This window comes from Lampetra planeri, chromosome 27, assembly GCF_965212315.1.
Source record: "Lampetra planeri chromosome 27, kcLamPlan1.2.h2, whole genome shotgun sequence".
NCBI lineage: Eukaryota > Metazoa > Chordata > Hyperoartia > Petromyzontiformes > Petromyzontidae > Lampetra > Lampetra planeri.
Window position 1 is genome coordinate 10,551,635 of NC_136133.1, and position 13,167 is coordinate 10,564,801.

General features: G+C 52.3%; 1 protein-coding gene across 3 annotated transcripts in view; it reads left to right on the forward strand.

Moving 5' to 3' along the window:
* The window catches only part of RNF216 (ring finger protein 216), a 30,071-nt gene extending 20,497 nt beyond the window's left edge, over window positions 1–9,574 (forward strand). For 2 of the 3 annotated variants that reach the window (XM_078607488.1, XM_078607490.1), the window contains 4 exons: window positions 2,946–3,043; window positions 3,175–3,397; window positions 6,582–6,704; window positions 7,098–9,574. In XM_078607488.1, the coding sequence (XP_078463614.1) occupies window positions 2,946–3,043; window positions 3,175–3,397; window positions 6,582–6,704; window positions 7,098–7,538 (885 nt within the window). In that variant the 3' untranslated portion in view covers window positions 7,539–9,574. The remainder of the gene's footprint in view (window positions 1–2,945; window positions 3,044–3,174; window positions 3,398–6,581; window positions 6,705–7,097) is intronic. The other variant, XM_078607489.1, reaches the window with a different exon arrangement.
* The last annotated feature ends 3,593 nt before the right edge of the window (window positions 9,575–13,167 follow it).

Genomic DNA, 13,167 nt, shown 5'->3' on the forward strand with positions numbered 1-13,167 from the left:
GACCGGCTCTGGCTCCTGCCACCATGAGGGGTGGACAGTCCTCTACTCGGGGCAGGAGACTGCCGAACAACAGGGAGTGGCTCTTCTTCTCAACAATAGAATGAAGGGGGTGTGAGACCGTTGCCGTGTGGTGTGGGAAGCTGTAAGCCCCAGGCTACTTTGGACTCGCCTTCCCATCAACCAGAGGCGAGGAGTGGTGGTTGTGGTAACTTATGCCCCCACCGAAGATGAACCTCACTGGAGGGATGCAGGCACGGCCGATGAGTCAGATGCCTTCTATGACCTGTCATAGATGCTAGCTAAATTGGCCGCTCGGGATAGAGTCATCTTGTTGGGTGACTTGAATGCCCGAGTTGGTCATGATGCTGGCACCTGGTCTGGAGTGATTAGAAAGCATGGGCCAGATCAGCTCAATAACAGCGGTAGGAGGCTGCTAGATTTTTGTGCAGCCCATGGGCTTGTAATTACCAATACGCTGTTCCGGCATCGGCACATGCACACAACCTCATGGATGTACGCCGGGTCAAAGCAAGAACATCTGCTGGACTACATCGTGACAGAACAGCGGATGCGGGCCCATGTCCTTGACACCAGGACCTACCTTGGAGCTGATCTGCACACTGACCATCGACTTGTCATCTGTAAGATGCGCCTGTCATTCTTCCACTCCGATGGTGAGTGTACACCCAGGACCCCATTCAAACCCAATGTACCCTGGTCTCAGCTCGCTGATGAAAGTTGCACGCGAGAATGTATTCATCGCTTGCGGCTGGGGTTGGCATCGTCCCCCACTCCTGATGTCGAGGGGAAATGGGTGAGGTTTCGGACTGTGGTTCATGCAGCTGCAATGGTTGCGTTGGGTACACGGTCCAGACCTCCCCAGAGACCCTGGCTGACAGGAGGTGTTCAGGCTGCCTTAGAAAAAGCGACAGGCCCACTCTCATCGTCTACAGCATCCCACGTCAGAGAATGAGGAGGCTTACCGGAGTCTTTGCTCGGAGGTTCAGATAGCCGTGAGGTGCTGGATGGGTGGTGGTCGCGGGTTGCTGAGGAGATCTGCCTCAGTGGCCCGCGATTACAAATCGCTCGGCGCCACACCTATTACCATCATTAGGGGAAAGAACGGTGATCCAATCTCTGACCCCCATGAACAGGTTGGCAGATTTGCTGAGCATTTCTGTAAGGTCCTGGGGGAGGGGAAATCCCTCAGCCTGGAAAACATTGTGGGACAAAGTGGGGGGATGACCCTGCTGAGGCTGCAGTCCCTCAAATATTGGAAGAAGAAGTCACCCTCTGCGAGTGGCTGGCTGAGGTGCCATCTGTAAAAGAAGTATTGAAGGTGATCCAGAGTCTGAGACCAGGAAAGGCACCGGGCAGAGATGATCTCCCAAGTGAATGCTGAGGGAGGGTGGTGTTTGTGCACAGACTGCCCTACAAGACATCATAATAACAATCTGGACCACTGGACGGGTTCCACAGGATTGGAAGGATGCCCTGGTGGTCCCCCTTTTTAAAAAGGAGGACCGCACACACTGTAACAACTACAGGGGCATCTCACTGACTCTTTACTCACAATCATTAAGGACCTTCATGATGGTGAGCGGGCCCGGATAAAACTACCGGGCCGGGAGTTGGAGCCATAGCCTGTTCACCTTGGGGTGTGACAAGGCTGTCCTCTGGCTCCCACATTATTTAACATCTATTTCGACCACATAGTTTGTGAAGCCTTCGATGGCTGTACCAGTGAAATTTCCATCTCGTACAGATGCAATGGAAAGCTGAACGATGCGCGGGTGCGGTCAAGAAATAGCTCCCTATTGGTCAACCATGTTATGTATGCCGATAATCTGGTAATAGCTGCTCACTCAGAGGAGAAGTTGGAGGCACTGCTGTTGAACCTGGAGCGTGCCACTAAGAGGTGGGGCCTTACCATCAGCCCCTCCAAAACTAAGCACCTGCGTGGGTATTTTATACCAGCAGACACTCCACCCCCACAACTCCCAATTGGTGATGGGGCAGTTGTGGAAAGAGTGGAGAGTTTTCCATACCTGGGCAGGGTGCACATGACCGGCTCCGGTTTGACAGCAGAGGTCTCACTGCAAATTAGTCGAGCGGCATTATCTTTTCATCGGTTACGTAACGCTGTGTAGAAGCTTCCTTGTCCGTCGCTCCGCACGAAGCTTCGGGTCTTCTCGGTCACAGTCATTCCCTCGCTTCTCTACGCTTGCGAAACGTGGACCCCCCTGGTGGAACATCTTCGCCGGTTAGAAACATTTCGGCTGGCCTGGTACGATCAATCCTGCGTTTAACCAGGCTGGATTGTGTGAGGAGCTCACAAATCCTCGAATGATCTGGACAAAGTTCCATCAGTGAGCACCTCCGGCAGGCAAGGCTGCGTTGGCTGTGCCATGTAGCCCGCCTGCCCAATCACCGCATGCCAAAACAGCTTTTGTTCTGCTGGATTGAAGGGGCGAAACGGGCGCGGCACGGGCTAGAGAAGAGATGGAGTGACGTGGCACAGGAGGATGTGGTCCTGAGTGGACATGCCAATGACTTGTACCAGCGGTGTCAAGATCGGCCTCTGGAGGAGGCTCGTGAAGGATGCTACTGGGTAGTTGGAGGCAGTCGCCCTCCAACAACAACAGAAGGCGGAGGAGCGACGCTCACAACAATGAGCAGAGCGCCGGGTGGCTAAAGCACAGCAAGTTGGCACAGTAGGGGGCACAGGTGGTGCATCAGCCAGTCATCTCGGTCATCTCAGTCAGTCGACCCGTGGCACCTGGGTCTTCCCCGTGACCTCCTGCCAGCGGGCGTTCGACACTTCACGTGGCCTCAAGGTGCACATTGCCTGGCACAAGCGTCATGGTGACGTCACCGCCACTTAGTGGCGAACGGCGGTTGTTGTTGTTGTGTGTGTGACACTATTCCCTGCGTGTGTGTCACAGTCTTCTTGCAGGAAGTGCCGTGAGGACTGGAAGGATCATGCTGGGCTCACTTGCGAGGAGGTGGAGTCTCAGTCTCAAGTCAAGTTCCGCATTAGCATGTAAGTGTGGGTGGTGAGTGTGCGTGGTGAGGGTGGTGTGCTGTAGTCTTACCAGTGTAGTGCTTGGAAATGTGGTGCAGTTGCCTGTGAAGCGGTCGACCGCTGCGGTTGCCCTCCCGCCTGCCCCGCAGGGAGGAGCGCATGTCGGCGGCGCGCATCAGGAAGTGTCCGCGCTGCGGCACGGCGCTGCTCAAGTCTGAGGGCTGCAACAAGCTGAGCTGCCGCTGCGGGGGCACCATGTGCAACGTGTGTCGCACGCCCAACATCGGCTACGACCACTTCTGCCAGCATCCACTCATCCCCGGGCAGCCCTGCCCACATTGCACCGCCTGCCTGCTCTGGGTAGACCCCGAGGTGTGTGTCACTTGTGTGTTTGTGTGTCACTGTGTGTGTCACTGTGTGTCACTGTGCTGAGGGGAAATGGGCGAGGTTTAGGACTGTGGCTGATGCAGCTGCAATGGCTGCGGTATGGTACACGGTCCAAACCTTCCTGGAGACCCTGGCTGACGGAGGAAGTGTTCTGACTGGCTGAGAAAAAGCGACAGGCCCACTCGCACAGTCTCATGCATCACACATCGAAGATGAGGACGCTGAATGCAGCCTTTGCTCGGAGGCCGGAGAGCCATGCGGCGCTGCCAGGATGGGTGGTGGTCACGGGTTGCTGAGGAGATGGAGTCTCCCTCAGTGGCCCACAATCACAAATAGTTATTTAACTCCATTAAGAAAGTAGCTTGCAGCGCCACACCTATCACTATCATTAGGGGAAAGAAAGGTGATTCGATTTCCAACCCCTAGGAACAGGTTTGCAGATTTATTGAGCATTACTGTGAGGTCTTGGGGGAGGGGAAAACCCTCAGCCTCGAAAACATAAAGAAAAGTCCGGATGACCCTGCTGAGGTGATGGTGCCTCAAATTTTGGAAGAAATAGTCACCCCCTGTGAGTGGCTGGCTGAAGTGCCATCTGTTGAGGAAGTACGGAAGGCGATCCAAAGTCTGAAACCAGGAAAAGCGCTAGGCAGAGATGATCTCCCAAGTGAAATGCTGAGGGAGGGTGATTTTTGTGTGCAGACTGCCCTATATGAAATCATAATAACAGTCTGGACCACTGGACGGATTCCGTAGGTTTGGAATGATGCTCTGGTGGTCCCCCTCTTTAAGAAGGGGGACCGCAAATACTGTAACAACTTCAGGGGCATCTCCCTCCTCAGTGTGCCGGGAAAGGTCCTGGCAAGGATTATTCAACATCGCCTTGCCAGGCACGCTGATGAGAGGCTTGCGGAGCCCCAATGTGGTTTCAGGCCAGGGCAGTCCTGTACAGATGCCATATTTTCTGTCCATCTGCTACAGCAGAGGTGTAGGAAATTCCAACAGGATATACATCTCTTCTTTATTGACCAGGTCAAGGCCTATGATACCATCGGTAGGCCTGGGCTCTGAGTTGTTCTTTATGCTTTCCGAGTCCCAGGCTCTCTGCCCACAATCATTAAGGACCTTCATGGTGGTGGGCAGGCCCGGGTAAAACTATGTTGCCGCGAGTCGGAGCCATTCCCTGTTCACCTTGGGGTGCGACAGGGATGTCCTCTGGCTCACACATTTAAAAAAAAAGTTACCACATCGATTGTGAAGCCTTCTATGGCTGTACCGGAGGAATCTCCATCTGGTACAGATACAATGGGAGGCTGATCGATGCCCGGGTGCAGTCAAGCGTAAGCTCCCTATTGGTCAACCATGCTGATGATCTGGTGATTGCTGCTCACTCAGAGGAGGAGTTGGAGGCGTGGCTGCAGAATCTGGAGCGTGCCTCTAAGAGGGTGGGGCCTTACCATCAGCCCCACCAAAACTAAACACCTGCCTGGGTATTTTGTGCCATCAAACACTCCACCCCCTCAACTCCCCATTTGTGATGGGGCAGTTGTGGAGAGAGTGGAGAGTTTTCCATACCTGGGCAGTGTGTTCATGATAAGTTCTGGTATGAAAGCAGAGGTCTCACTCCGAATCAGTCGAGCACCATTATCTTTTCATCAGCTGCGTAAACTGTTTGGAAGCTACCTGGCCTGTCGCTGCACACGAAGCTTCAGGTCTTCTTGGCCACAATCATGCCCCCCTTCTCTACGCTTGCGAAACGTGGACCCCCCCAATAGAACATTTTCGCAGGTTAGAAACATATAGGCTGGCCAGCCTACAATCCATCCTGGGTTTAACCGGCTGGATTGTGTGAGGAGCTCACAAATCCTTGAAAGTTCTGGACAATGTCCCATTGGTGAACTCCTCCGCACTGATAACAATGAGCACTCAGAATGCATGCGAGAGAACACGATGGGACAGAAGATGGCAGCACATGCGTGAGTTGTACAGTACTTCTACACCCCTCCCCCCCCCCTCAGAGCCGCGTTCAGCTGAGCCGTGTCCAAAACAATAATCAAACAAAAACAACTGGTGTTGGTCGTGAGCGGGAATCGAAGTTGGATCGCCGGGCTCGTAGCGCAGTGCGCTAACCGCTACGCACCCACACAATGTTTCATACTCGGTTCAGTTGAGTAGTAAAACGACGTATGTGTCGGGACATTTCACGTTGAGTTCCTCTCAAGTCAGCGACGTGAGTGTGAAACAACGTTTATTGTGGATCCCCTGTACCTAGTTGCGGTGTGTAGAAACATTGCCACTAGAGAGACAAAGGCGACCGGAACTGGTGCTGGCTGTTCCGGCCTTCATAGGTGTTCACTCACAGCACTAGCCCCAACAGTCTGTTTAGGCTATATGGGAGATCTTTATCTTTGTCACCCATGGCGCTTGGGTCTGCCCATGACCTGTCAGCAGACGTTCAACAATTCACGTAGCTTTTAAAGTGCACCTGGCCTGGCACAAGCGCCGTGATGACGTCACTTCCACTTGGTGACCAATGGCGGTTGTTGTATGTCACTGTGTAGGTGTGTCATTGGGGAACGGTAGCGTAGTGGTTAGTGCTGTGCTACGAACCCGACGATCCGAGTTTGATTCTCAATCACGGCCAACACCAGTGACAATTATCTGAACCGGTTCTGGACCTCCCCTAGCTTGACTCAATCTCAAATGAGTACCTGGTGTGCTGTGTAAACATCACCCCCTCATGTGCCGTGGTCGCTACTCGCTAACACCACTCCAACAGCCTGTTAAAGGCTGCACAGGAGATCTTTGTCACTGTGTGTGATGGTGTCACTGCTGTTCCACGCCTTTCACGTGTATGAGAGTCTTGTGTGCGTGTCAACCACTGTGTGAGTGTGTCACAGTGGTTGTGTGTGTTTAATTCTAGATTTGAAGCTTTCGTGACTGCAAGGATTCATACTCTTAGGTTTTTTCAGTAAGTCATGTAGGTAAAAAAAAAATTACTAAAAGTGATTTATTATTTTATTTTATTTCTATTATTATGTTTAGTCATTTCTCATTTTTTAATTTTATTTTTTTTACCTACGTGACTTTACCGAAAAAACCTAAGAGTATGAATCTCTTGTGTGTGTAACCACGTGCCACTAACCCCTTCTTCCCCTGTGTGCCACCACAGAAGGAGGACGATCAGCTGATTGAGCGCATCCAGACGGAGGCGCACGTGGTGTCCGGCGAGGCTGCAAAGCGGATTGGGCCGCCCCTTGATCCTGACGAGCCAAAACAGCGGCGAGTCGACAATGTGAGGGCAACAACCACATTCCGCAACAGCAACAATCACCGTACATTCACTGTGCAATTTACACACACACACTGTTGCGGTGTGTGTGCGTTAACCGTACAGTCACCGTGCGCCATCAGAGACGTTCGAGATCCCCTGATGTTGCTCGAAAAAAGTCGGCTATTGTGTAGCCACCGGCGTCGCTGGTCCACATTAATCTAAACAATGTTTTAATGAATGCGGCAAATTACTCCTTTGGGATCACACAAAACAGCCGCAGCGACAATCATCAGCCCCCTGTTGTAATCTAAACAGGGGAGCCCCATTCACATCCTAACCACAGCCCTAACCCCATACCTCTCTCTCCCTGTCCTCTCCATACGCATCTTTCCACAACCCGTGTGTGCTCAACAGCAGCAGCAGCCACGCCACCGACACCACCACCACTTCGGTCATCATCAGCACCATCCACAGCCGCAGCAGCAGCACCGACATCACCACCACCACTTCGGTCATCATCAGCAGCACCACCAACACTATCACCACTTTGAACATTATCAGGACCATCCACAGCCGCAGCAGCCGCAGCGGCAGCACCACCTCCCCCTGCCACACCAGCTGCCCTGGATGGCGCAGCCCGGGATGGCTGAGCGAGTTGCCGATCAGCTTGCGGAGCGCATGCAGTACCTGCAGCACCAGCAGCAGCAACATCAGGAGCGGCTGCAGCTGTTGCTGCAACGGCAGCAGCAGCGGATGTTGCTGCAGCAGCAGCGTCAACAGCAGCTGGCCATGAGGGATATGGGTGAGCACGGCCTCATCCCAAGGCCTCCGCCAGACTACAGAGAACAACGCTGATCAATCGGCGGTGATCGTCAATTGTGAACAACGTTGATCAATCGGCGGTGATCGTCAATTGTGAACAACGTTGATCAAATCTGTGTCGATCGCCGACCGATCATAACGACCTGTAACATCACTTTCATTGTCCTTGTTACTGCATAACGACCATGGATGGGAACAAATAGTCATCACCGCCACATCATCGTCATGATCACCGCCATCATTACCAAGTAATTGGCAGCATCATCATTTTCTCTGTGATTGTTTTTGAGGAATGATTAATGAGAACCAGTTCTGTAATCGGCTTCATTATTTAGTACATCTATTGTTCCTCGTTAACCCATGATTATGGAAGTGTCGCCATCGTCATCACCATTGATCTTCCATCAGTGGTGGCTATCCACGTGGCCTGTAACCCAGCGCTGTGGAGGCAGCAGAGAGGGCTGGTGGATCACACGGCAGACGCTGTAAAACTCCCTTCCCGTGGGCGTCGAGGAGGTGCCATACCCCTGGCTCTGCCGGGAGAAGGCAGTACAGCAAATCTGGACTCCACCTGTGCCATCTGTACGGGGATAGAGCGTTTCCCCCTCACAAGCGTGGGTTTCTCTGGGTGGTCTGGTTGCCTCGTACGTGTCTATTAATTGCCCGATGGCATGTTAATATATATGGAGGACTGCAGAGCCTGGGTCATTGCTTGCGCCGGCTCAGCTACCTGGTTGCTTCCACTGCTACTGCCTTCCCACTTGTCGGTGGTTCCTGCTAGCATGCCGGAGATCATCTTTGCCACTATCGTCATCATCATCTCGATCGTTGTTATCATCTCCATCACTGTTCGTGTCATCGCTACCACCATCGCCATCATCACCGTCACCTTCGTCATGGCCATTATCGTCACCATCATCATCATCATCACCATCATCATCATCACCACCATCATCATCATGGCCATTATCATTGCCATACAAAGCTGCCTTTACTAATGGGTGTGTCTGCTGCAGCTCCTGTTGCTGTGTATTTGAGTAAAGTGAATGTGGGAGGACTGATGCCATATCTACACACACCACACTCCCCACGCAACCACACTGACCAACAACCACACGAATCGCACTAACCACCAACAACACATTCATACTACGCGATATACACCAACCACACATCCATACTAACCATGTATGTGTGTACGGTGAAATTATTTCGCACCGTACGTAGCCAACCGTGCTTATTGGAGGTGCGGGGAAGGACAACAAACTAAACACAAAAACCACACCCACGCTATCAACACCACGATACCACACTAACCAAACTATCCGTACCACGCAATACACACCACGCTGTACCAGATCACCCACACCACTCACACTACCTGTACCACACCACTCGCATACCTCTACAATTCACACCGCTCACCATACACCACACTTACCACTCCAACATAATTACTATGCAATTCACATCACACAACAGCACACCGTTCACCCCGTAACACACCACAATAACCACACACCACGCACACCAAGAACACACGCACATTCGTCAACTACTCGGCTACAATTCCAAGTTCAATTCCAGGCCATAACTCCCATAGCATCCCCCCACCCCTTTCCACCACCCCCTGGGCCTCCCCTAGGTCGACTCGGCCAAAAATTATTATCGACGCGTTTTGTGGAGGTGGTGTTAGGGTGTAGGGTGCTCAACAGCCCTGCGAGTGAGACAAAGACGGCCGGGCGCATGGTACCGGTCACACCACCACCCTTCCACATGCACCAGCGCTGCCGGCCTTACTAGGTGCTCGCAAACAGCCCCTGCCACGGCCTTCCCTGTGCAGGGGTGCGAGGTATGGATGCTTCGGGGAAGTCTGCGTGTGTGTGTGGTGTGTTTTTATATCTTGCACTTGGGAGACTTGTACTTGCTGTTGTTAAAGTAGACTGAAGACTGGAGGGGCCTCGCTGTGTGGGTGTCGAGGGAGACCCTGAGGTCTGGAAGGATCCACTTGTTCCTTGTCATCGTTCTTGATGTAAATTCCAAATAAAATTTTTGCATTGTTGGCATAAGGCGGGCATGCAGAGTGGGACTGGGCTCGCCCCGGAAGCCAACTGCGGTAAAGTGCGGTCGTGGGAATGGCCTTCATCCAGCAGGGAGATTGACCAGGCTGTGAATTAAACTATTGATGACTGTACTGTATATGAAGCATGAGCAGACCCCCCCCCCCCCACCGTGTTCACATTGCGAAGGGAAGTTCTGCCTCCCAGGGCAGTGTTCTTCACTCATGTTCAGAGCGGGTCCACTTTCGATGATGGGTGGGGGATGTTTTCACTTTTTGTGGATTGTCGGGGGGACCGCATTTAAGGGTGCCGCCAGTGGCCCCCTCGAGGCCTTGCAATGAAGAAGAATGACTTTGGGTGTCGTCAGCAAGAGTAGTTCATCATAATCCTTTTTTTTGGGGGGGGGGAGGAGTAGGGGAGAGGCTTAGGCCACAGTGATTTTGGCCAAACTTGTGTCGTGAGGCCCTTCACCGCTGGGCACCCGAACAACAGCCAAACAAACTGGCGTGGCGTGCATTTTAACGTGTATTACGTTTCTGCTCAACTCGCATGGTGGGTTGGAGAGAGACTCTCTTACAGTCGAATCGAGCAGCGATCGGATCACGCGACTTCTCACTTGAGCGTGCGTCAAAGCATCCTGAGGACAAGATCCAGGGATTAAGATTCAGGGCGCCGTGGTGGCAAGATGTTGACTACCTCGCCTGATGTACAGGAGGTCATTGCTTTGATCCCGACCCTGACGCCTGCTGTATATTTGGGAGTTTGCGTGTCTCTCCCCGTGGTTGTGAATTTTTCTCCGGATCCTCTGGGTTTCCCTCCACATTTAGAAACATGCGTTTCGAGTATTTGGCTATTGCCATAAATGTCCACGTGATAAGCCACTTCGTTGAGCTGTCATTTGAAGACTTTCCATTTGTTGACGTGGAAAGGCGGAATTGTGAAGGAGAGATATCGTATCCCCACTGGTCCACTTGGTTCACAAGGACGTGAGTTACTGTTGTCTATTGTAGTGTACCACGGGTTGTACTGCTGTAGTGCAGCATGGGTTGTAGTGCAGCACGGGTTCTAGTGTAGCACGGGTTGTAGTGTAGCACGGGTTGTAGTGTAGCACGGGTCCTAGTGTAGCACGGGTCGTAGTGCAGCACGGGTCCTAGTGCAGCACGGGTCCTAGTGCAGCACGGGTCCTAGTGCAGCACGGGTGCTAGTGCAGCACGGGTCCTAGTGCAGCACGGGTCCTAGTGCAGCACGGGTCCTAGTACAGCACGGGTTCTTTTGACTATTTTTATTTTACCAGGTCAGACTCGCTGAGCTGCGTAGCTCTTTTTCAGAAGCGACATGGCCAGCATGAATGACGGCTCCACGAAGTGGCTTATCACGTGGACATCTATAGCAATAGCCAAATACTCTAAACGCGTCCCGGTCGCGATTGAAGCCATGACATCTTGTATACCAGGCGAGGTAGTCAACATCTAGCCACCATGGTTGTAGTGCAGCACGGGTTGTAGTGTGGTGTAGCACGGGCTCTACTATTATAATGTAGTACGGGTTGTACTGTTATAATGCTGCACGGGTTGTAGTGTAGTAGTGCAAGATCTAATGAGACTACGCTGTTTCTGCTGCGGGATACGATGGCCTGTGCCCTGAAATTCTCACGAACATTTCCTCGATTTACGAACTCGCAATTTTCGCTTTTTACGAAATTTTAATTGCGCGCCATAAACATAGACTTTTTGCGTCCGTGTATCTGCGCCTTACTCAGCCCGCGTGGCCTCGTATCTTCTGCCCGGTCTGTATCACGGTTGTTCGCGTGCACACCGTAAGGGGTCGGGATCTATTGATTCACTTCAAGTGCCCTTCAATGTGAGCAGTAGGTATAAATCAACATCGCCGGCTATTAGCTCCACCAAAGGAAATCGTAGGCAAGCTCTGAGCGTGGGTCACGTAGCTGGGACATCGCGAAGAGGCAGGAGAGAGGAATATCTTGATGCACGCTGTCCTCTCGGCTGAGCTGCATCAAGTGATGAAACTTCGCCCCCATCACAACTCTTCGTTCTTGTTTCAGGCCTCGTACGCCGGTAACTCCCGAAAACCCCGCCACCAAAACCCCAACCATCACCCATCGTCTACGCCACAAACTCCCATCGCCCCGCCAAGAATCCTAGCCAGCACCAGGAGGTCGCCAGTAACCTGACACTCGTCATCCCCCCACTCATCTCAACACGCTGAGCTGCCGGTAATAATCATGAGGTTAGTTAAATGAAATGGCGGCTTGCCATTCTTTTCCACCTCCATGTGTCCGCTGCGCTGTCCGAGCTCTCGCCGAGCTTCAAGTTTCTGACATTGACGACATTCTAATCTCTCTCAGTACAATGGCCACCCCCACAGCTCCATACTACCTCTCCCACATTGGCATTAGCTGCCCCTCCCATCTCTAAACGTTTGTTGACGAGTTCCCACGGACGCACTTGGAGACGGAGGTAAGTTATGGGCTTTTGCCAAGGGTTTATTCAAAGTTAACAATAACACACAAGGGTAGACAACTCCCTGGGGCTAGGAGTCCTACACGGAGTCCTGGTCCCTGCCGGCTAGCTCCAGTCTCTCGTGTCGGATCGGGAACTCTGCCGACTCCACCGACCGGAGAGAGAAGCACCTCTACGGCTACCACTGGCTTCTCCCCAGACTCACTACTTCATCCCTCTACCCCTGGTTCCCTCATCACCCTTCGTACTCTACCCGTTCCCACGGTGACCCCGCTTTCGTCACGGGGTCTCCCTTAAGTACTCTAGGAGACGTGACGTCATCGCACTAAACGGCACACATGACGTCACGTCCCCATTTTACTCAACACCTTTAAACAGCCTGCCTCTGCAGATTTCCCTTTTTTTCACCTGAAGATGATTGCTTGTGTTGCGATCGAAACGTCGTGATATTGTTATTATTTTTTCTATCTACGTGGCTTCACCCAAAGACCCAAATAATAGTAATTATTACAGTCATGGACTGTTAATAACGATGACGTTTTCATGATTGTAAAAGGAGAATATAATTTACGTATTATCTTGCGCTATGAGAACGCATCCTTCATTTCACCTTTAAAAAAACGGGATTTTTTTTTGTAAATGAATGTTCGAACGCATCCTATTCGTGAACCGAGGAATGCTGTTCATGGGCATCGATGGCTTTAAAACCTGTACACCATCCATACACAGCACGTGGAAAATCCCGAAAGCATACAGGCCAAAGTCATCGTCATTCTGAAGGACAGAAAGCCGCAAGATTCCAGCTACAGGGCCACGACTCCTCGTGTCCCTCACCTCCCAGCTGACGGACCGTGCCGTGCCTGCCACACTCGCCCCCCCCCCCTCCCCATTATGGACCCCCAACTGCCTCCCGCACGAGCCGGATTCCGAACCGGCCGTAGTAGCTGCTGCTGATGCAAACAAATCGGTGCCTTCACCACCCTCATCGAAGCTGCCGGTGTCCAGCGTCTTCTTTTTCTTCACCTGTAAATGTCATTGTGTGTGTGTGCGGCCCAAACTTGCGAAGGATTTGGCTCGCAAATTATAGACTGTACTTCCTCAACCGCCTTACTACAGTACAAT